The sequence below is a fragment of the Lissotriton helveticus genome, chromosome 10 (assembly GCF_964261635.1).
Source record: "Lissotriton helveticus chromosome 10, aLisHel1.1, whole genome shotgun sequence".
In the NCBI taxonomy this organism is placed as follows: Eukaryota; Metazoa; Chordata; class Amphibia; order Caudata; family Salamandridae; genus Lissotriton; species Lissotriton helveticus.
Window position 1 is genome coordinate 68,745,264 of NC_136071.1, and position 24,819 is coordinate 68,770,082.

The 24,819-nt window shown below is 42.2% G+C and overlaps 1 protein-coding gene across 1 annotated transcript in view; it reads right to left on the reverse strand.

The window, feature by feature from the left end:
• The window catches only part of LOC144785895 (metalloproteinase inhibitor 4-like), a 75,540-nt gene that overhangs the window by 16,306 nt on the left and 34,415 nt on the right, over window positions 1-24,819 (reverse strand). Inside the window, exons 3-5 of the mRNA XM_078664765.1 lie at window positions 24,464-24,576; window positions 23,320-23,422; window positions 5,328-5,449 (exon numbers count right to left, since the gene is read on the reverse strand). Of these exons, the coding sequence (XP_078520891.1) occupies window positions 5,328-5,449; window positions 23,320-23,422; window positions 24,464-24,576 (338 nt within the window). The remainder of the gene's footprint in view (window positions 1-5,327; window positions 5,450-23,319; window positions 23,423-24,463; window positions 24,577-24,819) is intronic.

A 24,819-nucleotide genomic window follows, 5' to 3' on the forward strand; every position in this document is an offset into this window, starting at 1 on the left:
GGAACCAGATTTAATCAGCGGGAGAATGGAGGAGAATGAATCGGTCGAGAGGGGAGGGATTGAATTCAGATGCGCTATAGCCGGTGGGCCGCAGGGGTCCGTAAAGGTCGGCGAAGGGAGGGGGATTTTAATTTTAATTTTGCTGATTTTGTCTAGGAAAAAGTGGTTGAGGGAATCGCATAGCGGTTGTGAGGGGGAAGGTTTGAGTGGTGTGCGTTGTAGTGTCATGCGTTGTAATTACTGCGTTGTAAAAGTGTGCGTTGTAATGGATGTTGCGTTGTAAAAGTTTCGTTGTAATGGTAGTGCGTTGTAAAAGTTGCGTTGTAAACGTTGTATACCTCAAAAATCATTTAACACAATTCAATTCTAAAGGGATGTGAGAATACCTTGGGGTGGCTTGGATTAAGCAAAAATGTACTGCCGTTTATCATCCAAGTGGAAATATTATTTTGGAGAGAATGAGTAAAGTGATAAAAGGTATTATACAACTTGCTAACAAGCCTGTTGTATCTTGGGAAGGTGAGTAAATTATATGACTTATAGTGTAACTTCTCATAGTTCCTTGGGGTCAAGTGCATTTTCCTTGATGAGAGGAAGATTTCCTTTCTCCGAAACTAATCCAGAAAGGATGAAATACCATGGTATGGTGGAATGTGATATGAAGGAAATCAAATCCTCTTGAACAAAGTCTTAAAATCATAACAAGTTATGATGCTAAGCATGGTGCACGACCAGTAAATTTATGTTTCGGTCAGTGGGTGCATGTCACAAGTGTGAAAAAGGTTGCTAAAAGAGGAAGTAGGTTTAGTGAACCTAAAAGAATCCCATAGGTGAGAAACAGCTCAGTAGTTTTGGAAAATGCTGAGGTATGGCATATGAGTCACTTAGCATTGGCAGGAAGTAGTGGTTAAACCTCGTACTAACTATTGGTGGTTGAATGATAGAGATCATAGTCATGTTGGTAATGTAGGTAAGAAAAAGGAAGTCGAAGGATTCATGAGTGATAGAAGGAAGTAGTTGCCAATGAGTCTGAAGAGAATTTGTTGAATGAACCAATTCAGAAGAGCGTCAAGATGAACCAGGATGTTCATCCAATGTAAAAACTGCATGTGGAAGAGTTGTTAAGAAACCTAAATGATTTAATGAAATCTTATGCAATTGATTTTCGTTTTTTTCTTGTTTGGTCTGTTGTTATACTTATTGTCATATTTTCTTACTTTATTATTTCGTCACATTGCTTTAGCAATTCTTGTTAAAAAAAGTAAAGGAATTATATAGTATATGTGTAATTAATATTCAGAATATAATTAACCTGTTGAATCCTCTTGTTGTTCTTTGTTCTAAAGTTCTGTGCTTATATGGGCTTGGAGTAGAATGTTAGGGTAGATACTGCTGAGCTGAGTCCACGCTTGTACTATGTTTGGGTTGATAATAAAGGAAGATAATTATAATTACGCCAATAATTTAGATTTATTCTGAAGACAATACTACACTTACCTATTTAAAAATGTCAGCCAAGTTGGACTGTACAGATATCAAGGGCTGGCTGAAATCTCCACACACAACCTACTCTAGCATAGACTCACAAGACCAATATTGAAACCAACATCTTGCTCAGCCATCTTCAGTCTGGGCCTTTGATCTTGTTGGAATGGGTGAATACAATGTCAATGATTAACTAAATGTGTGCAGGCCCGACAACGTCAATACCAATAAACGCAATATCAACGTATGCCATACAGTGTGCCTGCACGACCATGCCAGTACCCTTCAATGCAATGTTAATTTAAGTCATAATCTTTACACTGCACAGTAGCACCAACACCAGCAATGATGAGATCAATGTATGTCATAATCCATACTCAAATGACAATACTGTTGCTAGTAATAACAATGCCGATGTAGGTTAGGACTTAAGAAAAAATAACCGTGTCCAAACCTGTAAGAACAATGTTAATGTATGCTATGACAACAGTGTGCACAATGCTAAGGATGTTGAGAAAAATGATACCAGTGACTGTCATATTATTTTCAGGAGTTCCAATGAACTCACATAATGCTGTTGGATTCACTGATGGTGACCTCATCAACCCAGAGTCAGAGATACATTGTTAGACAAGCTCTACGACCCACACCCATGCCTACTAAATACCAGGTGTGGTCTTTCTTAACCTTAAAACAAACGTGCGCCCAGGGAAAACCCTGATCGATCCCACAGAGAGACAGCTGCACCACAAACAGGTCCGAGGAATTTGTCCCAAGTAGAACACGCTTGCCTGAGGGCTCGTGTTTCCCAGAATACCACAAAGCTAGATACCACATGTAGATAGAAATACCAAACGATCAGGAAATGAAATGCACACCACATGTAGCGATCACACGCTCCTCATGCCAGCAATCTGAACACATACAGACTGGCCCACAACAGCTCTCCCTGAGGTCGAGAGCCATCTGTGTCCTTATCAGATGCCAGTATTTGTTGATTTATGACCGAGATGCTTTTTTGGAATGTAGAAAATTGCTTTATTGTATCTCATGAACTTTATATAACAGTGGCCTGAACTTTGTAAACTGAGCATCCTGTCTAGGCTTTAACAGCCACAGCGTTTAATTAAACCAACTTGTTCCTATTTTGCCAAACACCTCTTGCCTTTTCATGCATTTAAGGTAAACTCATATCCAAGCAACAAGCTACAATGGGTGGAACAGGCAGCCGCCAAATTCAAATTCTAGGGATGAACTATTTACTTACAGGTGCCTATAATATCTAACAGGTCAGTTCACAGAGCCAGGGAAGGGTCAAAATAGCATTTAAAAAAATTTACAGTGTCATCAGCACCAAGTAAAACTTTTGAAGAAAAATATTTGTGAAAGTCCTCCCAGAGTACATTATGATAAATGAAATAGTATTACTGATGTTCAAACTTATTATTCTGCCAGAGAAGTTTTGTGAAGCATATAAACTTTTCACCTTTACGAAATTGCAAAGTTTATCCCATTAGAACTTTACATGCCAAAATGTGTTTTTTTAGATTCTTACTGCAAATTATTACACTGCACCTGAATTTTCCAGCTATGGCTAGGTTTTCAGTTTTTTTCTGTAAAAAGCAATGTTTATGTATTTTTGGGCTATTTTGTTAAACTCCTCAACTTCTTGCATTTGACAATATTTAAAAAGCATTGGCATAGTCAATAGGTCTAAGCCTTTGGGACCTTATAAGTGTTTAGTTATCCAGCACAATATCCTTGGTGCAACAACATCAACTGTTGCATGGCTAAGCACTTATAAGGTTCCAAAGGCGAGATCTATTGGCTATGCCAATGCTTGTTATGTCTGGCTTATCAGCACAACTGTTGCCAAACCTTATGTGACCAACAGAAAAAGAGCTTTCAGAAGTTATTTTTTCCCCTCTTTTTTGGGACAATATATATCAGCGTTAGACATTGTATCAAGGACTGCGGTATAGCTGGTCTGAGTGGATAGTTTTTGTTCATCACTTTGCTATCCTCACTGCCTGACAGAGATCAGCAGAGCAAAATGGCTGCTTCTCCCCACCGTTGTTTTTTATCAGGGAGACCATTGTGTGTGTGTGTCCCCAAGTCCTAAAGATCTTGTGATCTGACCTATTGCTTGAATTTGAGGTGTAATATAAATGTATCATGGAATATTGCACTTATAGCAGTTAAGCCAAATAATGTACGTGGAAAGGAAAAGCAGTCACTGCGGGTGTATGTGAGTGCCTGCAACAGCGTGCATGCGGATTTATATGAGTGTAAACAAATCAAAACAAAACAGTCAGCTATGAAACTAAGGACACATGGCGAAGGCTGCCATTTTGTTCTTATTGCACATTCCAACTTCCCGGCATATTTTTGATAAACTGAGGTCACAGAGGCACAACAGCGTTTTATGTTGGAAGTTAATGTTGTGATAAACAATGAAATCTGCTTGGGAGCTTTGGCAATATGTGTTGCCCTTGGGTTACTGCTACTTTTTTAATTGATTAAAGAGCTGCTGAATTGTTGAAACTGCAAGCCAGCAAGACATCCTGGAGCTGGGAGAGGCTGGATTATTAATGCGAGACTCAAACACACACAGCCAGCTTGCAGCAGGGCATGCCCAACCCACCCCCATCAAATTAACAGAGTTTGAATGTTGCATGCCTGGCAGAATGTCGGCGCATTCAAAGGCACGCTAATGAGGACTGGAATACAATTATAGGAAGAATCTGCCCTGTAATTAGTATAATTAGGAAATTGTGTGGTACATGAATTACAATGTCTGCACTACCCAAGACAGTCTTTATGGAATTACAAGGTTTTGTGTGTATCTTGAAGTTTTGTGCCAGCAGTGCAAATCTCTAAACACAACAGACTCACGCCAACAAGCTGCACCAATAAAGAGGGCAGATGACTACACATTGTGAAACATGTTACCCGAAGGAAAGGAGAAACACCGAGCAGAGATGAAGAGTCAGACATCTGGCCAGTTGTAAGTGTACCTCGAAGGTAGTGATCACACGTCCCCTGGAGCAGTAGGAAATATGTATGGCACCATGTAACTTCGGTTACCCAGCCACTTGTAAAGATGAGCATCATGATTGGTGAGGTAAACTGCCAATAACAGATAGCAGGACTGGAGTATTCTGATGCACCCATTATGTGCACCTAAGACCTGTGCCGCTTTCTTTGGCCCTGCCCCTATTTCAACAGAGCTGATGATGTAACAGGCCACGTAGGGCTTTTGTATTGGCTTGAAGACATAAATGATTCACAAGCCTCTCCTTCCAAGAATTTCCGAAACAACAGTAGCCAAAAGAAACACATGCAGGCAGTTCAACAGAAATGTATTCACCATATATTTTAAATGTCAGTTTGTTATGCACTAACCGAACACAAATGAAAACGCACACCTCGAGCTAAAAGTTAAACAAGCATTGGCCGTGCGGCCGTGAAAGTAATGCGGCCGCGCGGCAGTGAAAGTAAAAGTGATCGCGATCGTGGGCTGTAAGGGTGCCCGCGAGCTATGCACTTAATGAGCCATGATGAGACAGGAAAGCCAGATGGCTCCTGGGCTCGTAACTGTGATCGTTACCACACGCTTTAGGCCACACAAAAAGCTGTGGTCGGCTTTTTGAAGCCCACTTACGAAAAGTCTCCCCAGAGCAGCGCATGTGCTGGCTCAGGCGAGACCTAAAAACAAATGACAGCGATGTGAAGCTCACTTATAATACAACTCTCGCTGTATCCTGTTTGTAGGATGGAACCCTCACAGCCAGCCCCTTAGAGCTCATCTTCCTAGGATCCGAATCTGTAAATACACTCACCGTACAACTGCAGCCTTGTGCGTAGGGTCCTCGGAGGCCCATTATCTGTTGCTCAGACACTTCATTCCATTTCTTGATGTAGTTGCAAAAGGTGAGATCCACACGGTTACCCCTGTTGCTACCTGTCAGTCATTAGCACAAAAAAATAATATGGTTTCCATTACATTAGGTCATAGTAACTTCTGTTATTCACAACGCTTAGAAACAGCAGCTTCATATGAAAACGTAATAATAATAATAATAATGAATCAATCAAGGATTTATAATCAATTTGAGGGTCTCAGGCTCTGGAACTGCTAAATATTTTTTTTAAATGAGGGGAAAGCAAGGAGAAGCCACACAAAAAACAACAATAATATTTTAAAGGCCTCCTTAACTGTCTCACAGAGTCTTATAAGACCTCTGCACACAGAAGGGCATCAGGTCTGTCCCATGTGGAATTTGGTAGTTGTGTCACTCATGCTTTGATCAGCCAACTTTGATCAGACGTGGGACAGAGTTTTGCCTCTCCACTGGATTCTGCAATTTCATTGATATAGGGAGGGTCCTCTTGTTTTTCTCAAACTTTCTTTATTAAGTTTAGTAAGACACACAGTATACATTTACAGCAATACCATTGCAGTAGACCACAATTACATTAAAAAATGCTGGCGGCATACACATCTTCCTAAAAGATGGGTCTCTTAGTGAAAAACAAACAAGAAAGTGTATTAACACCGTCAACTGAACAAGTCTCCGCGAATGAAGTGCCCAAGTTTAGCCCACCTTCCCCCAAGTACACCCTAAAAAAAAGGAAAAATTAACATGCATGAGTGGAATTTCTGAAGTAGCCAATGATGCGTGGGGAGCCCAAACCAGAAGGGTTGGGAAGGGTAGCCAGGCCAAGCCTGACAGAGTCACATGGTTACCTGCTATCTCGTGGGGTCTCAGACTTGGAAGAGGTGGTGCGCCCTATTACTGGTAGGACAGAAAAAGAGCGACAGGCCGTTTGATAGTAATCACACCAAGGGTCCCTGCATATAGTAAACGTTTTTCAGAGACTCTAGGAGGACATCAGCCATCTGCTCCATGGTTAGTCCCTGCAGGAGGCGGGCATGACACGGCGACATTGAGGGGGCATCAGTTTTCTCCCAGGCAGCTAGAGCCATCTTAGCTGCCCCCAGCCATAAAATTGAGCTGTCACCAGCTGTTTGATGGTTAAGGGAGAGCAAACTTCAGAGTGTTCGGGAGAGGGTATCCCAAGACATCTTTCACTTGCACCAATATCTCAGACAAGTAGGGTTAGATCGCAAGCAATCCCACCAGATATGTTTAAAATCTCCAAAAAGGCCATAGTCCCTCCAGCATTGCTCAGATGTGTCTAGGTACATTTTCCTGAGTTTTGACAGATATAAACACCAATCATAATGCACTCTGTAGTGAGCATCTCGAAAGCCTATTGAGTGATTGAATCTGGGAATATCCCTCCAAAGTTTGCGCCACTGCTCTATAGTAATTGTTGTTCCCGGTGTCTGCTCCCAGAGTGCAATATGGGGAGGAGTGAGTGTGTGAGCAGTGGAAGTCAGATATGAGTTGAGAAAGGATATACAACCCTGTGGCCCACCCTCTCTCCATACAAATTTCTATATGGAAGAAAGTTCTCTGGTGGCTTCTAACCTGGTCTTTGGTTGGAGTAGCCAACGTTTCAGTTGAGGGCAGTGATATCATTCCGAGGCTGGAAGATTAAAGCCGCGTTGACAGTTTTCAAAAGTGAGGATATCTCACACATGAAATTGATCAGATATAGTAAGGCATCCTCTCTCTCACCATAAATAAAAAGGCCCCGTCAATAAAGCTGGTGTATCAGGTTGTGGGGAGAAGGAAACATCGGCCAACCAGTGGATCAATTCACCTCATCCCAAAACTTAAGGGTGGTTTTGTTTGGAGTACTTAGGTAACGGTTGAGTGGCCTATTGTGCTTTAGCTTCCACAGTGCATCCCAGATGGATCTTCCAAACACTGTTCTGTCCATGTGGAGCCAGTGTTTGTTTGATTCTCTCATTAACCATTCAGAGAGCACTCGCAATTCACCTGCTTTATAGTATAGTGAAAAGTCAGCTAAGGCCGGCACCCTTGCCTCCCTGGGTGACATTAACACCTTGTAAGATAGTCTAGCTCTGTGATCTTGCCAAATAAATAGAGTGATCATAGAGCAAAGGAAGGAGAAGAACTCCCAGTCAATTTCATTGGGGTGTCCCTGAAAAAGATATATGTCTCAGCAACATTGACAACTTTACTGCATAAATACGCTGGAGCCAGGTTAAATATAGTGGGGTCCATCGTTTATGATCAGCCTTCAGCTGGTGCAGGAGACGGGGATAGTTCACTCTGTACAGGTCAGTTACCTTTGAGGTAATCTTTATCCCTCAGTAAGCTACTTTCTCTCTGAGCCCATCGGTAGGGAGTGGACTGTGTGACTCTGTCTGAGTCCCCTATCGCATGTACGCAATCCCTTCCTTGAACTTCTCCTCCATTGGGGCTCAGCTGCAGGGCTCCACATCTGTAGCTCAAATACTACCATTCCACCCGGAGGTTTTAGGTCCCTATCTAGGGATACTGATGGTCATTACTCTTTTGGACTCCAGACCCGGTATGCGTCCCTAGCTCGGCTGACAGGCGCTTCTCAGGCATATGTCTGTGAGTCCTGATGATGATCTCATATTCTTAGTTGGAATTGAAACATCATCAACTTACACATCATGACTCCACACTGTTTCATTTGGATTCAAATTCAGCATGAGATGTTTTTCTGAATTGTGACTTTTCCTAATATGTAATAATCAACCTGAATCAAAGCAAGCCTGGAGAAGGATGCTAGCCGTTTTTGGGACCTCATTAGATCTAAGACACGACCGGGCAGTGAATCAATCACATATAATATCCCAAGCCTTACCTGGCATGACCATTTCTCAAAACTTTATTCCTCCACCGAGGACGTTTTGTGGGAAGGCTTGCAAACTGATCCTGGTTCAAGTAGGGGGGACCAAATTAGTTATCCTTTCTCAGAAAGAGAAGTTGAAACTGCCATTCGGCGCTTAGTCCCGGCAAAGGCGGCGGGGCCAGATGGTATCCCAGGGGATCTCCTTCAGGCAGACCCCAAGGAATGGGCAAAAATTATAACCATCCTAATTAATGCTATCGATAAAGTTTCTCCAGTCCCAGACTCCTGGAAGGGCGCAGAGGTCGTCAAAAGGGCGCATGGGATGACCCTGCAAACTATCGCCCAATAAGCTTAATTGACTCCGTTCAAAAGGTTGTTGGGTGGGTGGTGTTGGAGAGAATCTTGGAATGGTCTGATGAAAACAGGATCCTCTCCGACTACCAGGCAGGTTTTAGGGCAGGCACAGGGACAATAGAGTAGGCATTTAGATTAATGTTCCTCTATTGGAAGGTAGTATTGATAGGCAAAGGCAGTCTATACCTTGCATTTATAGATCCAAGGACTGCCTTTAACCTGGTTCCTCTGGGGCGTTTATGGCAGGTCCTGGCTGATCAGGGGATCCCAAAGAACATTTTAAACATCTTGATGCATCTCCATGAGGGGAACTACGCCCAAGTAAGGTGGGGTTCCCAAGGACAGAAAACCGGCAGAATATCGGTGAACAGAGGTGTCTGCCAGGGCTGTGTACTAGCCCCCACCCTGTTCTCATTATACGTGAACGGGGTGGTTGAACATTTACAACAAGTTCCATCTGATGCACCAGCCCTGGCGGGGGAGAAAATCCCCACCCTCTTGTTCGCCGATGATACCCTTCTTATTTCCAAAACCCCAGTAGTCCTACAGATCCCACTAGTTCGTTTTTAGTTGTTTTGTGATAGTAAAGGGTTGGTTATCATTTCCGAAAAAACAAAGTACCTAGTGTTGAATCCCCCTAGGATTCTTAGGTCTTCACCTGTATTGAATTCTGCTCCACTAGAGAGTAATCACGTTCGATTACTTGGGCGTCCGCATTTCTGATACAATGCTTTGGAACTCCCACATACAAAAAATGCTCCTGAACCACAAGAGGGTAACGGGGGCAATCCTCAGAGAGCATCGTACCTTAACAAGTAGGCTCATCGCCCCCGTAATCGATACATACAAGGCCAGAGGAGTGAGTTCAGCCCTCTACGGAGCTGAACTCTGGGGCTTTTCCAATATTGATCAAATTACGAGATCAGAAAACAAATTTTTAAAAGATCTTATGAGGTTGCTGCAAAGGACCCCCACCAGACCCTTGCTGCAAGACTTGGGGTGCCACGCATTGAGAGATTTGGCCAGACTGCGGCCTTTACTGCTGTGGGCCCGCCTATGGCGAACCCCTGAATTGGCAGGGTACGCAGCAGGGCTAGATGAACTGATGAGTATGGATGGCTGGCATAGGATTAAATGGTTAAGAGACTTGAAAATGTTGCTGTACGTCCTTGGTCTTAAGGAAGCGTGGGAAAAAAGAACTGCCCCACCTAAAGCAGAACTCAAGAGAGTTTACTGGTCCTGGGTTCGCACTAGGTGCCTCCTTGATCCTAAATCTGGTAGGCTATCCGAGGAGTTCATGCAACATAAAAGTTCCACTTGCTATGAACAATATCTAGATGTCATCCAAAAACCTCATGACCGAGCCTTGTTCTTTGCATTTAGGGTCTGCTCCCTTCCCACTCGCGATATAACAGCCCGGTGGTAGACCCCCTATCAGACACCTATTACTTGCCCGACCTGTGAGGCTATTCCAGAAACAATAGCACACATCTTGTTTGTATGCCCAGCCTATAGAGTGCCAAGGGAATGTTGGCTCAAGCCACTCTGCAAGGTGTTGGGCACTCGTAGTCGTCTTGCAGCGCTACGCATTTTAAGATCTGATGTGCGTCCCCTGTATGCATGTGGCTTGGCCAAATTCCTGAGCTGGGCCTGGAACATCAGAATGAGATTGTTGAAAACTATTTTTATCTTATGGAGCACATATAATTTTTTAACCCCATTTTTTAACTTTTTAAATATATGGATAATGGGGATCCTTTTTTATACAGTCATAAATAGTGCATTTATTGCATGTGAACATGTTTTGCATTTTTGACTATGTAGTCTTTTAACCTGTACAATTGTAATTTGAAGCTTTTAAGATATGTTTTTATATCGAAATAAAGCAAAAATGACTAACTGACTGAATAATCAACGTAGTCACTATGTATGTATGTGCCTGAGGTTTGGAAACCTGCTAATTTCCAACCTTTCTTCCCACGGAATTCGTTGTATATATTTTTGCTTTGTGGTTCATGTGTGTGTAACTAATAAATACAGACTCACCATTTGGAGGATTTTGACAGAGGTGTCAGTGCACTTCTGTGCAACATTGGTTCAAAGCTTTTTAGAGGGACTGTTGTCTCTTATAACACTTTGCTTAGCCTATGTCCCTCTTGACTCACAGGGTCCCCTTGTCTCTTTACAAATATGTGCTTTTTTCAGAGGCATAGAGGGTGCAGGAAAACATGTAACAGGGGACACAGAGGGCCTAGCTTCTACTATAATTCCACGAAGAGCAGTGTGGGAGGGTGCTGATTAGCTCCCCGCCTGGCAATCTATAGATGTGCAGACTTTGTAATATTCAATGCCAGGCCAAGTCTCTGTGGGCAGGTGCTTTATACAGGCAGTGCCTCTGACTGAGGTATCATGGCGCTTCTCCTCCCATGACCACCATGTGTTCTGCACTCGCGGCACTATGGCCTCAATTTTAATCCCTTGGTCGCAAAGGGAATTAGTGCACCCCTCCTCCACAATGTCCTCCTAAGTGTTGTTCACCAACTATTGAACTTCTTGTGTGTAACTGACAGTCCCTGATGAATTAGATTGTTGTTTTTGGCAAGCTTATAGTTTAATATGGGCCTCAGAGTTGGTAGCGGCCGAGGGTATAGGCAGAGCGGCCCTCCCAGGGAAGAAGCCTGTAACCAGATCATTCCTGGTACCCAGATTGCTGACAAGAGTACAGTTTCACCACAGGACCGCTGGCCTAAAGGTGTTTAAGTGTTCACATGTAAGTCACTGTCCGAGATGGCTGCCATTTTGAGGTCAGGTGCTCGTGGTGTCAGTGGGTGGCTGGTGCCACCACTCCCCACCAAGCACGCCTTACCACTATATGGAGATGACAGTCTATCTGGACAGTCTATCTGGATTCTTGTGCGGCACTTCAGATCTGCAGATGATCACTCATGAGGCGACCATAGAGGTGACGTGGCCCAGGCAGAGGTCATGCAGCTCCTCGACTCTGTGGGCCATCACAGGCAATCTCTGGCCCCTGTTCGCTGCCACACAGCAAATATTGTCTCTACTGCACTTTCGATTCCTCTGCATCTTCCACGTACCGGGAGACAGCCACATTCAGTACATTAGCTCCAGAGTTCTCAGCTTTGAGAAGAATACAGCGGAGCCTTGGTAGATCATGTCCCAGTCCTCTTTTTGTAACTGCATGTTGGGAACCAGTTGCACCACATGTCCAATGAAGCATCCATGAATTTCAGTTGAGATGGATTCCTACACTTGGTGCAGGTTTTTTAAGCAACTGGATGTGTTAGAACAACTGGTTGTGCGGGGTGTGGAAGCAAAGGTATTGTGAGGTGTGGGAGCCCACCACTGCTGGTCCTGGCAATCAGTATCTACTCTGTGTTTTGTGTTACAGCCAGTGTGGTCAGCTTGCAAATCAGGGCACCTGTAAAAGGTGAAAAAGGAGCAGATGTCACTAGGAACCCCTGCAGAAGCCACAGAGATTGATGATTCTCTGGGAAGTGCAGGCAGTTGGTGACCTTCAAAGTTGTGTATTGTGTGAAAAAAACCTCATGTGGAGGATACCTCTGACCAGTAGCTAATGAGATGAGTGAACAACTGAATGTTAGGGATATTGAATAGTAAAAATGTCCTATAATGTAATGACTACAGCTATTTTGTACATGTCCGGTTAACTTTCGTAAAACAAATGTGGGGTAGACACCCATGGGGCAACAGGATATTCAATAAGGAGCTTCTACTGAATCGAAGATAAGCAAAATTAATGGAGATACAATAGATTGCATGTGTCAAAATCTGCCTAACAAGTGCTTAACCCCTGTTGCCACTAAAGATCCCATATAATCTATATGCCCATATGCTGTAGGGTCTATCATAAAAAAAAAAAATATGTTGGTCAACTTATTAAGCTGCATTTGTAGAAGCTGCAAACGATTATGAATGATATAATAATACATTGAATGCAAGAATAGACAGAATTGGAGGATGTAAAGTGGACGGAGGTGTGAGGTGAGGGGATGTCCCAAGAGAGTAGTCAGAAAAAAAGAAACTACCCTCGACTTCAAATCAAGGTACACCTGGTTAGCACTGGTTTTCTACCATCACCTCATGGGTTTTCATAAGCATTCCCCTTCTTTTTTACACTGTTATCATTGTTGCTTTTGCTCCGACCACAGCAGTCTGCTCTCCATTTTCAAGTGGGCTGCAGAATGTCCACCTCAAGGGCTGATCTTCTATCAAACCCTAGTAGCCTCTGTTGTTGGCTTATTTTGAGGCTGCAATCTCTGCACCAGTGGTTGGCCTCTACATCCAGGCAGGGTGGGTGCCAATGAGGAGAGGCTGCAATAGTGTCTCTGAGTGGCTGCCTAAATAGGAGGGTGTCCTGGGGGTACTGCCTTACACAGTGTGTGGTGTTATGATACACTTGCAAAAAGTTGTGAAGTGCCCACTCAGGGTCTCCATCTTGTTCAATTCCTATCTTCAGTGCCTTGTTAAGGGTGTGCATTAAGAGATTTACATCACCATTCAGTTTTGACCATCAATGCATGATCCTGTAGTGGCTAATTTTTAGTTGTCGTAGATAGTTTTTAAATTAATTTCATTGAAAGTAAAGTCTTTTATCCTTCCTGATTTTTTGTAATTAGCCTACAATAGGCAGTAGTTTCACCAATTGCAGCTTCACATATTCTAAGATTGTGCTGCTTACCAGTTCACTCATGGGAAATTTGGTGTGGGCATCAATGGCGGCCAGCGTCTGTCTCCCATTGGGAAAACTGCAGAAGCAACGCTGGGGTTGGTCATTTAAGATGCTCATGCACTTTTGGCTATCACTGGTTGCTCAACGTCACTGTTTAAGTGACAGGATTGGCTCTCTTTAGTAATTTCTTCTTGATCTGCATTCATCCCAAAAAATCAAACCTCCTCCTTCAGGGTCACTTTGGTTTTGGCCATCCCTTGTTGCCCCTGGCGATCAAGGGCAATGACTACTTCTTTCAGAAATTAGAGGATTGCGAAGCAGTTCCCCATGGGAACAAATCCCTTGCTGGTGGTGCTCCATTCTGCATGGGCTATCCGCTGCTTGAGGGCCTTATCAAGTCTGGGTATCATGCACCGGACATTGGGCTAAAACTGTCTTCCACAAATCTAATTACAGTGACAGTTTTACCTTTTACAGGCATTCATTTTGGTGGATTTCTATAGCTATATCGTGAAACTCCATGGCATTCAGGCAGATGCCTGCACAATTATTCCTTGGTACTCTTCCATGTCTCCACTTTGCTGGAGCAGTGTTGCCGCATTCTCCTAGACAGCCTTGAAAAGAAGTCAGCGGAGTTGTTAGCTCCTGGTAAATAATTAAACAATAAGTTGTACAGTTGGAGCTGCACTCCCACTTATCAATTTCATTACAAGACCGGAGGCTACCATTATGCAGTAAACTTTTATTGCTGCCCTAACATGCAGCCATTTAACCCCTTCAGCGCTGATGACAAAGCCAGCTCGTCATGGGCGTTACCTGCGCTACGCGCATGACGAGCTGGCTTTGTCACGTAACGCGCGATTTTCGAAATTTCACCGCACAGCGGTAAAACCCGCTAGCGCGGTAGAGGTTAAGTAACAACAAATACATCATCAAGCATTAGCACATCAAGAAAACATATACATCAAGGGCATGCATTCATCATCCTCTTTTTTAGCTGCTCTCATATGGATACATTCATGCTTCTTCATATTTCTGCTATTTGTCTTGCCTGTTGATAATTTACTATTGTTTGGTTTTATGCTCTATCTTAAAGGACATTGGTTGCCCTTCAAATGTATGGTTGGGCCCAGTAAGTATTTGGGGCTAACTGTTCTTAAAACTGTAATGTTTAATACCTGATAACTTGTTAAGCTTTGCTACAGTCTACCGCTTATTGTCATCATTGAGATCCGGCCAGGGGCGAGGCCTGCCGAATTTGTTTTCCTTAATCGGCAGCCTTGCCAATGATCAAGCCGCTACCATCCTGTGGAGCCCGGAAGCAGCGTGCCCGCATTGAATTCAGCTCTGTGATCGCTGACCTTTGAGCATGATCAATGGAGTGGAGCGGCAAGTGCCGGTGCACCTTTCACCCTCTGTTTGGGGAAGAGCATATGTTCACGAGAGCCTTGGCTCCTCCATTGTTTTTTACAAAGGTTGCTTGGCAAGGTGTGAGACAGGAGCCCGTTGCCAGACAACCATGTCGGCATTTTTGATTAGCACATTGTAACAATCTTTCTAATTAGCAGCTATCCTAGGGCAGCGTTTGGCCTCCCGCCTGTGGCTTTATTAGTTTGGGTCAAAGCATTTAAGAAAGATAACATTTCAGGAGCTCACAACAGAGCATGAGCTGCCCCTGCTGGTCTTTTTTGTTAAGGTATATTTTTCAGCTGTGGATGCGGTGGTATGAAGTGAGCTTTCTAACGCGCCTTATAGAAGTTGTTTTTTTGAACCCTAATCTGACCCTGTTATATATTGGCCTCTATCTTTCATCACTGTTTAGTGGTCATAATAGAGGTGGCCAATCTCCGTGTTCACCCTGCGGTTGAACTGGTGGGCTACTCTATCAAGACATTTTTGTGAAAAGGAGATAAGATCCTCTGGTGGAGCGGCGGTTGTCGCAGCACTTGCAAAGAGGAAGGGGGACACCCCATCGGAGGAAGAGGGATGCCCCTTCGGAGGAAGTCTATTTTTCCTTGTCTGAGGGAGACACCCCTTCCACCTCTAATACTCAGTAATGAGTTAAAATTTCCCGAAAGAAGAAGAATCTTGAGAAGGTGGAAACCATTGCTTATGGTAGTAGTAGCCTGAGAGCTACAATAGATGATAGTGCTCGCAGCGGCAGCACAAGTAGTAATGGCCACCTTGATGGGGCACTGGCAAAGGTTGTCTATTGTAGAATGATGAGAAAGAGGGACTTTGATGGCACAAAAAAGATGTGGGATGGGCAGAGATACTTGCTAGAGGGGGAAGCTATTGAGTTTGATGATAAAGAATGAGACCAATACGTCTTTCACCCTCGGGAGTGCTCAGACTTCTTCAAGAGCCTTGATCACAAATTGGACCAAGCACTAACATCTATGGTGTAAATTACTTCTTTGGGGGTAATATGTTCAGTCGTAATATAATAAATCACCCGTGAAGTGTGGAGTGGTGGCCCATGTACCATGTGGCCACATTTTTTGAACTATAGGTAATTCATTCTTTGGATAAAGATAACTGCAATTTGTTGAGGGCTGAGTGCTACAGAAGGTAAGACTTGCACTATACCCGATTTAGACACTGAGCTCATAACTTTCTTCTTCAAATTTGGAAAGGAGCCCAGGAAGGTGATTGAGAAGTGCCTGAAGAAATTTCAGGATAAGGTCCTGGAAATGCAGTGTCCTTTGATTGGCATACTTGATGACTGAGGAGGCCCGAAGCAAGAATACTAAGGTCAGCGTGGACCTTTTGAGAGGCTGGGCCCAGCACGCCATTTGCATGCTAGTGAACACAAATGCGGGTCTGAATTATGGAAAGGAGAAACGCAGTTGTGATAAAAATGAAATCCAAAATAGTGATTTGTCCAACTGAGAGGAAATGGGGGTCCAAAAGGGACCTCTCTCTGGGTGAATCTTGTTAAATGCTGCAGAAGTTTGTCTTCACATTACCCACCTTTAGCAAGGCACAGGCCAATATGAGACACGTTTCGGCCCTGGGGCTGTTTTTTCGAAGGGCTGACAAGAGGGGGCTGGCTGTCAGCCAAGGATCCCCTTGATCTCAATACTACTCCCAATAGCCCAGAAACTATGGGAAACACAGTGGGGGCTTCCGCTCCAACTCAATTTTCTACGCTCAGAGAGGAAGAAATTCAACATCCTGTGAAGGAAGATCAAGACCTCAAGGTGAGGATCTCTAGGTGAGCTTAAACTCCAAAGCTGGTTCTTTCCATTTAAAAGTTGGGCGGGGATTGAGATTCTTCACCCATTCCGGGGAACACCTATACAACAGAAGCAGCCTAGGGAGTTGGCCTTGGATGCAGAAAATATGGAACTGATAAACACAGAGGTGGCCCAGATGTTAGAAAAAGGGGCTTTGCTTCAAGTAGTAGAGTTGAAGGAGGTGGAAGGTTTTTTGAGTACAGTTTTTCATGTAAAAAAGGACAAAGGTTGGAGTCATGTGATACATTTAAGGGAGCTTAACAAATTCCTGGTTTACAGACATTTCAAGATGGTACTGCAGGTCAAAGGAAATATTTTCTGTTTTATTCCTGTGAAGATAAACAGTATGTTTTTAGAGATCCCACACTTTAGAAAGAATGTTCACATTCCTTGAGGATGTTCTCAACCTGCAGTCGTAGATCTATTTTGCAAAAAAAAAAAAAAAAAAAATGATGTTCTGCTGTAAGACAAATGAGCACAGACCAGCCCTTCCTTCACTTGTTCACTGGTTATGTGAAATTTCGTAGTCAATGTTTGCTGTCCATAGTGTACTTTGCCTGTGCATTGGTTACTTAGACACCAGCAAGTGACAATTTGAAGGTCACGATAACAGCACTTTTTCATTGTTCCTTAGAATAGATAGGGGGTGTCTTCTTCTGGATGGGACTTGCTGTGATGGTTTCCTTCCCCACAGGCACAAATTAGAGAATAAACCAAAATGTTCAGTTTGTTCTGTAGTATATCTCATGGTGTTCCTCAGGTTTTTCAGTGGGCTCTGAATATCTCTTGTATGCGGTGCTTTACACATGCATTAGTTGGCCCTGTTTCTTTTCCTTTTTAGTGCAGTCTCGGCATGCTAATATGGTCACTGAAAATTGTTGCAGAAAGGCGGAGGCAGGCTCTTCACGTTCTGCTGCTCTTCCTCACCCCTTCTAGTGGCCACCATTCATTCTCCCAGATGGTTAACAGGCGGCTTCTGTGGTTCAGGCAGTAGGTCATGGCAGGCCCTGACTGGTGGCACTGCAATAGGTCAGCCTCCCCTATGCAATGGAAGCAAGGCTGTCAGGCATGCATTGGCCCTTAACCTCTTCACCACTGTGGAGGCCTCGTTCAGGTTTTGGGCGATATGTATACAGCACCAATGCACCAGACACTGCCACACTGGGATCCAGTGTGGAAGAGACAATGAGCAGTCCCACTCCCCATTTGGCTGAGCCCAGCCCTCAGGTACATCTGAAGTGGGTGTGGTCAATTACAGCTAGCCAGGTGGCTCATTATAGTCATTGGTTCAAATTATTCAAATCCCTCAGTGCTGGATGAGTTGTTGTGTGTGATTGGTCAAATGGACATTAATCCTCATTGAAAATAAGGACATCAACAAGCCCCCTTAATTCCACAGTCACTCTTCCTATTCCTAAAATTGAGTTAAATTTAATTAATTCCTAGATAACAATATACAAACTTTATTAGTGTTATATTCAGCAATAGTCTGACTACTTATGGTTTGAAAATGCTTCAAACTTGTTTCACCGGCAAAACACCTGCAATGTACCAAACTATACCACACACCGCTCCACACAAAAATACGAGATGTCACTAGAGAAGTCATGAGCCACACCGTTGGCAAGGAGTATAACATGAAGAGTATTTGCAAAAAATCTTTCAAACTGAAGGAGCCAAATGAAAATCTGCCCCAGCGCCCTGACACAACTGGAAGACAAGCCAAGTTCAAATGAAACATCTTGAATGGGGCCATTTCAAACCATTCATTTCATTTACCAGTCTCCTTATTAAGCCATCCAAATAGTTTATCAACTTCCATAGTGAGAGTTGTCGAAAGGAAGCAGTGTAAATACTGGTGGGCATGATCGCCCCATAATGTCTTAATAAAAGGCAGGTCAGAATGTTTTCTATAGGTTTTTTAAAATCTGACATGAAGCTTTTTATATATAGTTTATTTCTAACAACCATGTAAGATTATTGAACTAAACAGTCCATAAATATTTGAAGCTGTAGCTTGTACCTGTCAATTAACAGATGTAGACCACCTCCTTTTGAATACTAGGGTTCAAAAAGGTATTGTTTCAGTTTTTGTCAAATTTACTGCCAGTGCATTTGCAGTAGCTAATGAACCTAGTATGTTATGGGATTTTGCTTAGGGGACAGAATCTGGGCTGGATTAGTTATTTAAATTTCTGTTGTGAATTAGTTATATTTGTACAGCAAGAGTTGTGTGTGATCCTGGACCCTCACTGATGTATCATCCTACTGGACCTCTTTATGACAATATATTCCTCTTTACTCCTGCTGTGTCCTTCATTTCTTGAACATTATATTTTTAGTGAAGAGTGTTCTCCTGTTTAAGAGATTGTTGTTCTTGGTCATCATGTCTCATGGACCTTGGTATGGTTACCTGTTTCCAGCGGTACCCTATGTTTGCTGAGGGTCCATATGCTTGTGTAAGTATATGGTTTTGCAAACATAACTTTTAAAGCTTATGATTACTCTAGAGAGCACTCAAGCATCAGCTCCTTGCTTAAAGCTTGGCTATGATTGCTTGTGCGCCAATTTGCTTGGTCTCAACAAAAAGGAGACTGGCTGGTGCACTGTTTAAAAATGCCTGAGGCATCCTTGCGTGTCATAGAAACAGAAGAGGCTCTTTATCAACATGAGTCAGCCTGTGTTGGTACACATCGATCAGCACCTGTACCTTCTTAGAGATGGAGGACCAGGAACTGTTTAAGTGATCTCACCATGTGTTCCTTTAATCTGTGGCAGCAGAGCCTCAGATTTGATCCCTTCCTGCTGCTCCTGATGGCTTACTCTTGCATGGGAATATAAGTACTCCGCTATAGGCGTTCTGTTGTCCCACAGACTTTGGTGTTGCCCTTTTGCACCATCTACTGAAATTGCGCTCATTAACGTTTTCGCGCTTTTGATATCCACCTATGAAAGTTTCAGCAATCCACACATTTGGTGCTGACTACTGGCTATTTCAAGTACAAACCATACAGTACATTCATTGACTGCTTACATCTTTCAGTGATCCACCAGCCATGTGCTAATTTTATTAAGGTAATTCCTCTTTACTCAGTTTACGATCCCCGCACTGTTATGTGTACCTTGAAAACTACAAAATTGTCTGTATTCTAAAGATTTTGGGGCATATTACCAACAACTAGCGATAATTTTTGTCTCTAACTTGTTTAGAGACAAAAATTATCGCCGCACATCGGCGATTTTTATCGCAGATAAACCTTGCTATTAGCAAGGTTTATCGCAAATGCGATAAAAAACGGCCGCAATGCATGAATATCGCTGAAAAGTCAGCGATATTCATGCATTATCGAGCAAATGCTCTTAGCCATGTTATCCACCTCCCATTGGATAACATGGTGAAGAACTGCTCAGGGCAGGTGTTAGCTTTTGGAGATATTCGCACTTAGCGCGAATATCTCCAAAAGTTGGTAATAGGAGATAGCGATGTTAGTGACTGTTTCCAGTCGCTAACATCTTGGCACGCCCACTTTGCATGTCATTAGTGATAAATATCACTGACATGCAAAGTGGGGCCCAAGATGGTCGCTATCTCCTATTAGCTGTCACTAACTGGTGTTAGCGACAGCTTGGTAATAGGGAGATAATTTTATCTCCGCTTTCTTGGCTTTTAAAGCCAAAAAAGCGGAGATAAACCCCCTTGATAATATACCCCTTTGTTGCAGTGATTTAGAATCTTTTTTACTGAAACTCTAGTTTTCGTTAGACTTATGTGCTCTTTACATTTGCATTGGGTTTTGGTTTCATTTCTTCTTTGTTTGCATGACTATTGCTCTTGATCCTTTTCTTTAAAATCCAGAGGATCCTCCAGCGAAGTGGTGAGACTTGATCAGATCTTTCAATGTCTATATGGATGCTATAGATGAACACAGGCAAAATCATGAAATCCTATGACCTTAAACGTATGTCTTATGCTGATGACACTCAGTTCTTCCTTATGCATTATGACAATCTTCTGAACCGACCTCTATGTTTGCTGATGCCTCTCAGATGTCGACACTTGGGTAAAATCCAACTAACGTCACCTAACACTGATAAAACAGAGGTACTGTTAGTGGGAGCTCTCCTCTTCTTCGTAGCCTCAAACTTGCACTCTTCTACCTCTCTGCCCGCAATCTTGGCTTTGCTTTTGGTAATGCCCTCAGTTTGCTCCTCACATTTTGGAGACTCCACAAATAGTTCCTATTACATTCAGCTCCTTAAAATTGTTTACCTTCTCCCTATTGAATTCCGGGACACTGTGGTACGAGCTGTTATCCTCTCTTGGAATTTATTGTGGAAATTCCTATACTGTGGGCTTCAACAAAACATTTTCTAGCTTCACTTTGTTCAGAAGGGAATGCTGGGGTAAGCCTTATATCTAATCTTCCAAGCCTTGCTTCTATCTACCAGTTTCTAGCTAAACTCCACTCACTACATAGTATTCAGTGTGCCTTGTTTCTCCTATTTTACCATAGTGCCCATTACTCCTCTGATCCTCTCTACCTCCTGACAAAAATAGTCACTAGACTTCCACAGCTCTGTGTCCTCATCTTCTTTAAGTCTTCTCCCTACACCATATATACCTTACTATAAAATCTGAGGCAGCGCCTACTTTTACATTTCCCTCAAACAATGGATACTTCTACTTCTTGCACTTTGCAAACAAGACAATTTCCAGATGTGATGCAACGTTTTTAAGTACACCTGTTCTCTCATTAAGCTTGCTTCATCTCCTTCATTGTTGTCGCTGGCATCAGGACACCATTTTGTTAGGATGTTTGCATGCTCTGAAAAACCCACCAATTAATCAATCAACCAGTTATTCTGGTGCAATGATGGGCGATTGTTGGGGAAATCAGTGGTGGAATATGTCTTGATTAGACAAAGATGATATTAGTTTTAATAATATTGTTGATGTCTTGCGTCTCAAGAAATAACTCCTCTAAAACTCAAAAGTTAAAACTACTGTAGAATTGTGGGCAATGGAGAGATGTGTGGGGATTGACTGATGGAATATAATCTGGGCCTGGATTGGTTATTATAAATTCGGTTCAGGAATTGTTTATCATTGTACTGTGGCTACCATGTCTTGGGCAGTTGAGCCTGCACCCCCATTTATGTAACATGTATTGCAATTCAATTCAAAAGGCACTTTATTCAATTTTGCACAGTAAATCCTAAAAGTACATAAAAACAAACAGTTCAATAAAATCACCTAAAAGCAGTACAAATCTCATAAAGAGGCATGAAACTCCCCTACTACCCACGATACATAAAGACAAACATGATAACTATTTAAACATGAGAGATACAATAAGGCACGCCTCATTGAATAAAACTAATTGTAAGAGAAGGGGATGTATGTATTTATTAGCAAATTTAGGGCCAATGAAAGCAATATGTAAAGTGTCCAGTGCAACAGCCATTTCACAAGTGCAAACTGGGGGCTCCGATGGATTATACCAGCCCGCTATGAGCTGGGGGAACACATTTATATGAAAATAAGACAGAAATCGCGCTTGCAAAACTGGCAAATCAAGTGTCAAATACACTTCTGTTTTACGCAAGGATTTAATCATGGCATGATGAGTACTCACATATTTAGACAAGGTGCCTTCAACCCTTTTTTCATGCACATTGGCATGAAATGTCTCCTTGACCCATAAAACATCTAATTTCTTAATATGCTCTGATCCACAAAAAGGTTTGGGTCTAACAAGGACACACAAAATACCTTTGACATATTGCAGCCATGGAATACGATGGCTATAATCCAGGCCCAGACAAAATATTTCTTTTAAATTCCAGATCATTTTTCAACCAGACAGAAAACAACTATTACAAGGGGCGTATTTGTATACAATCATGAATAAACCATGCCTCCAGTTCTTCATGCAAAATCTCTGGGGATACACTCTGCGGTATCCTCAGGATCCTCCTGAAGAATTTATTTTCAGCAACTTGGATGGGGTGGCAATGCTTATGTATAATTTTATCAGATCTGTTCTTTAGAAAAAAGTTCCTGTTTATTCACGATTCATCCTTCATTTGTGGAACACTAAAGACGTGGGGCTCACTTTTCAACCCCAATGCTGTAAAATCACATGGAATTAAATCGCAAAGCACATACCTCAGTATAAAAATATGATAAAAAGGCTTTATGCCCAGTTTTAAGTGAAAAAGATATGCCTTATCAATTCTTAATCCAGGGCTGCTAAGTACAGTCTAGAGAGTAGTGTGTCAAGTACACACTGCTGCCATACTCTTCTACAATGCCAAGTGGTTCACCTGTTATTGGTGCTGAGTATCAGAGTACATTTTCATTATTAGAATAATAATCAACCTAGGGACGCCCAATCGCAGTAGCTTCTAGCCCAATACAGCCTGATCTACTCAATGAAATGCAGTATTAAGGATCATCAATGCACAGTGAAACAAGGAATTTAGTTTCATGGCTCGCTTATTCAACAAAATGAGTGTAGCATTACATGGTATAATGGATATTCTTTTCACAATTTTGTCTTGGTCAGTAGAGTCATATCAACTGAGTCTCCTACTGAAATACTTCTAGTGAAAAAAGGGATGGTATGAAACTTATAGCTATACATGTTTCCAGATAAAATATGTTTTCTGTGGGATCAGCTGCATGAAGTGTTAGCGAAAAAGTTGACTCAATTTGGAGCCATGTAGTGAGATCACACACTGGTGTAAACTATTCAGCCTTACCTGTGATCAGGTACTCGGTATTCAAGGTAGGCATCGGAATGGTACACATCTGACTGTGTGTTGTGAATTGCATGTTGCGAATCTCTTCGCCACCTTTGAATATCTGTCAGAGGATATTAAAAATGTTTCAGGATTTCCACATAAACCTCCTCACTAGCATCAGTAAAAGCATTTCTAGTCTTTTCATCTCTCCCCTGATTGGCTCTGCAAAGTAAAGCATAAAGACAACCAACAGTGCCAGGCAAATCTGCTTAGAAGTCAGAATAGACTGTAGAACAGTAAATTGGTAATAAGTACTAAATGTGTTGTAGCTTTCATTTAGAATTACATTTCCATATTATCATACAGTCTGCTAAATCTGAGCCAAACATAGCTGTAGCAGAGATATAAAAATAGAACATTATACAACCTAAACCGCGAGCAACTACTTCACCTTAGGTGGTAACAATGTTTACAAAAATCCCCTATCACTCTGAAAGAGACCAGTATTCTTTAGCTAGGATATAATTCACAACTGAGAATTACTATTACTGAGACCATAGCTTTATTGCAATGTATAGTGGTACATAAACATTTAGGTTTTCTGCAAATTTGAAAAACATAATTTATGCCTTTAAAAAAAACCTATTTTCGATATGCCATAACATTTTCATATTTGTGCTAAAATCATATCATAATGGGCACTTGCATTAAATAATATTGCTAAGTAATTTACTAATCTATTTATTCCATTTATTGTAACCATTTACTAAAAAACAAAACCTCACCTCTCTGGAACACAAATGGTACCTCCTTGTTTGAGTGATAGGCCTCAGTAACGGTAGTTCTCAGTCATGGTAGATCTTAGCAATGGAATTTCAGAAAAGGGGGTGCCCTAACCTGCTAACTGAAATAGCCAATTACTGTAGTTTTGGTTACTTTCTTACCCTAAAATATAACTGGGCATGAATCACCAAGAGGCTCAAAGTTCCTCACTGTGCTACAATACTGAGTGAAGCACTCTACTGGTTCAAGTTGCAATATATATACAATCCTATAATTTATATGAAAATTACTGTAGCACAAATTTATGGCTTTAACCTTCCAAGATCGGATGACAAATTTTATTTTGCTGAAAATCATTACCTCCAATACAAATCATTACCTCCAATACATCAACTTCACAACGTATGAGCAGGTCTTCATCATTCGGGATCTCACTGTTGGGGTAATCTACTGGTGGAGGTTTGGTGCAGCTTCGAAACATCCCTTTAATAACTGTCAAAGGATCAGAGAGAGTCAGCAGCAAATGGCAATGGCAGGCAAGTCAATGATAACCTCACTTTAATAAATGTGCAAATCACTACTAGGAACTGAAGCATTGTTTGTTGTTATACCATCTATGTCAGATCCCCTCAGTGACTCTTTCTGGAGTCACCCTGAAGAGGTTAAAGAATTTGAGTGACAAAGGCAAAAGACAAAGGCAAATGGGAAAGTGCTCTCTTGACCACAATAGGCCAA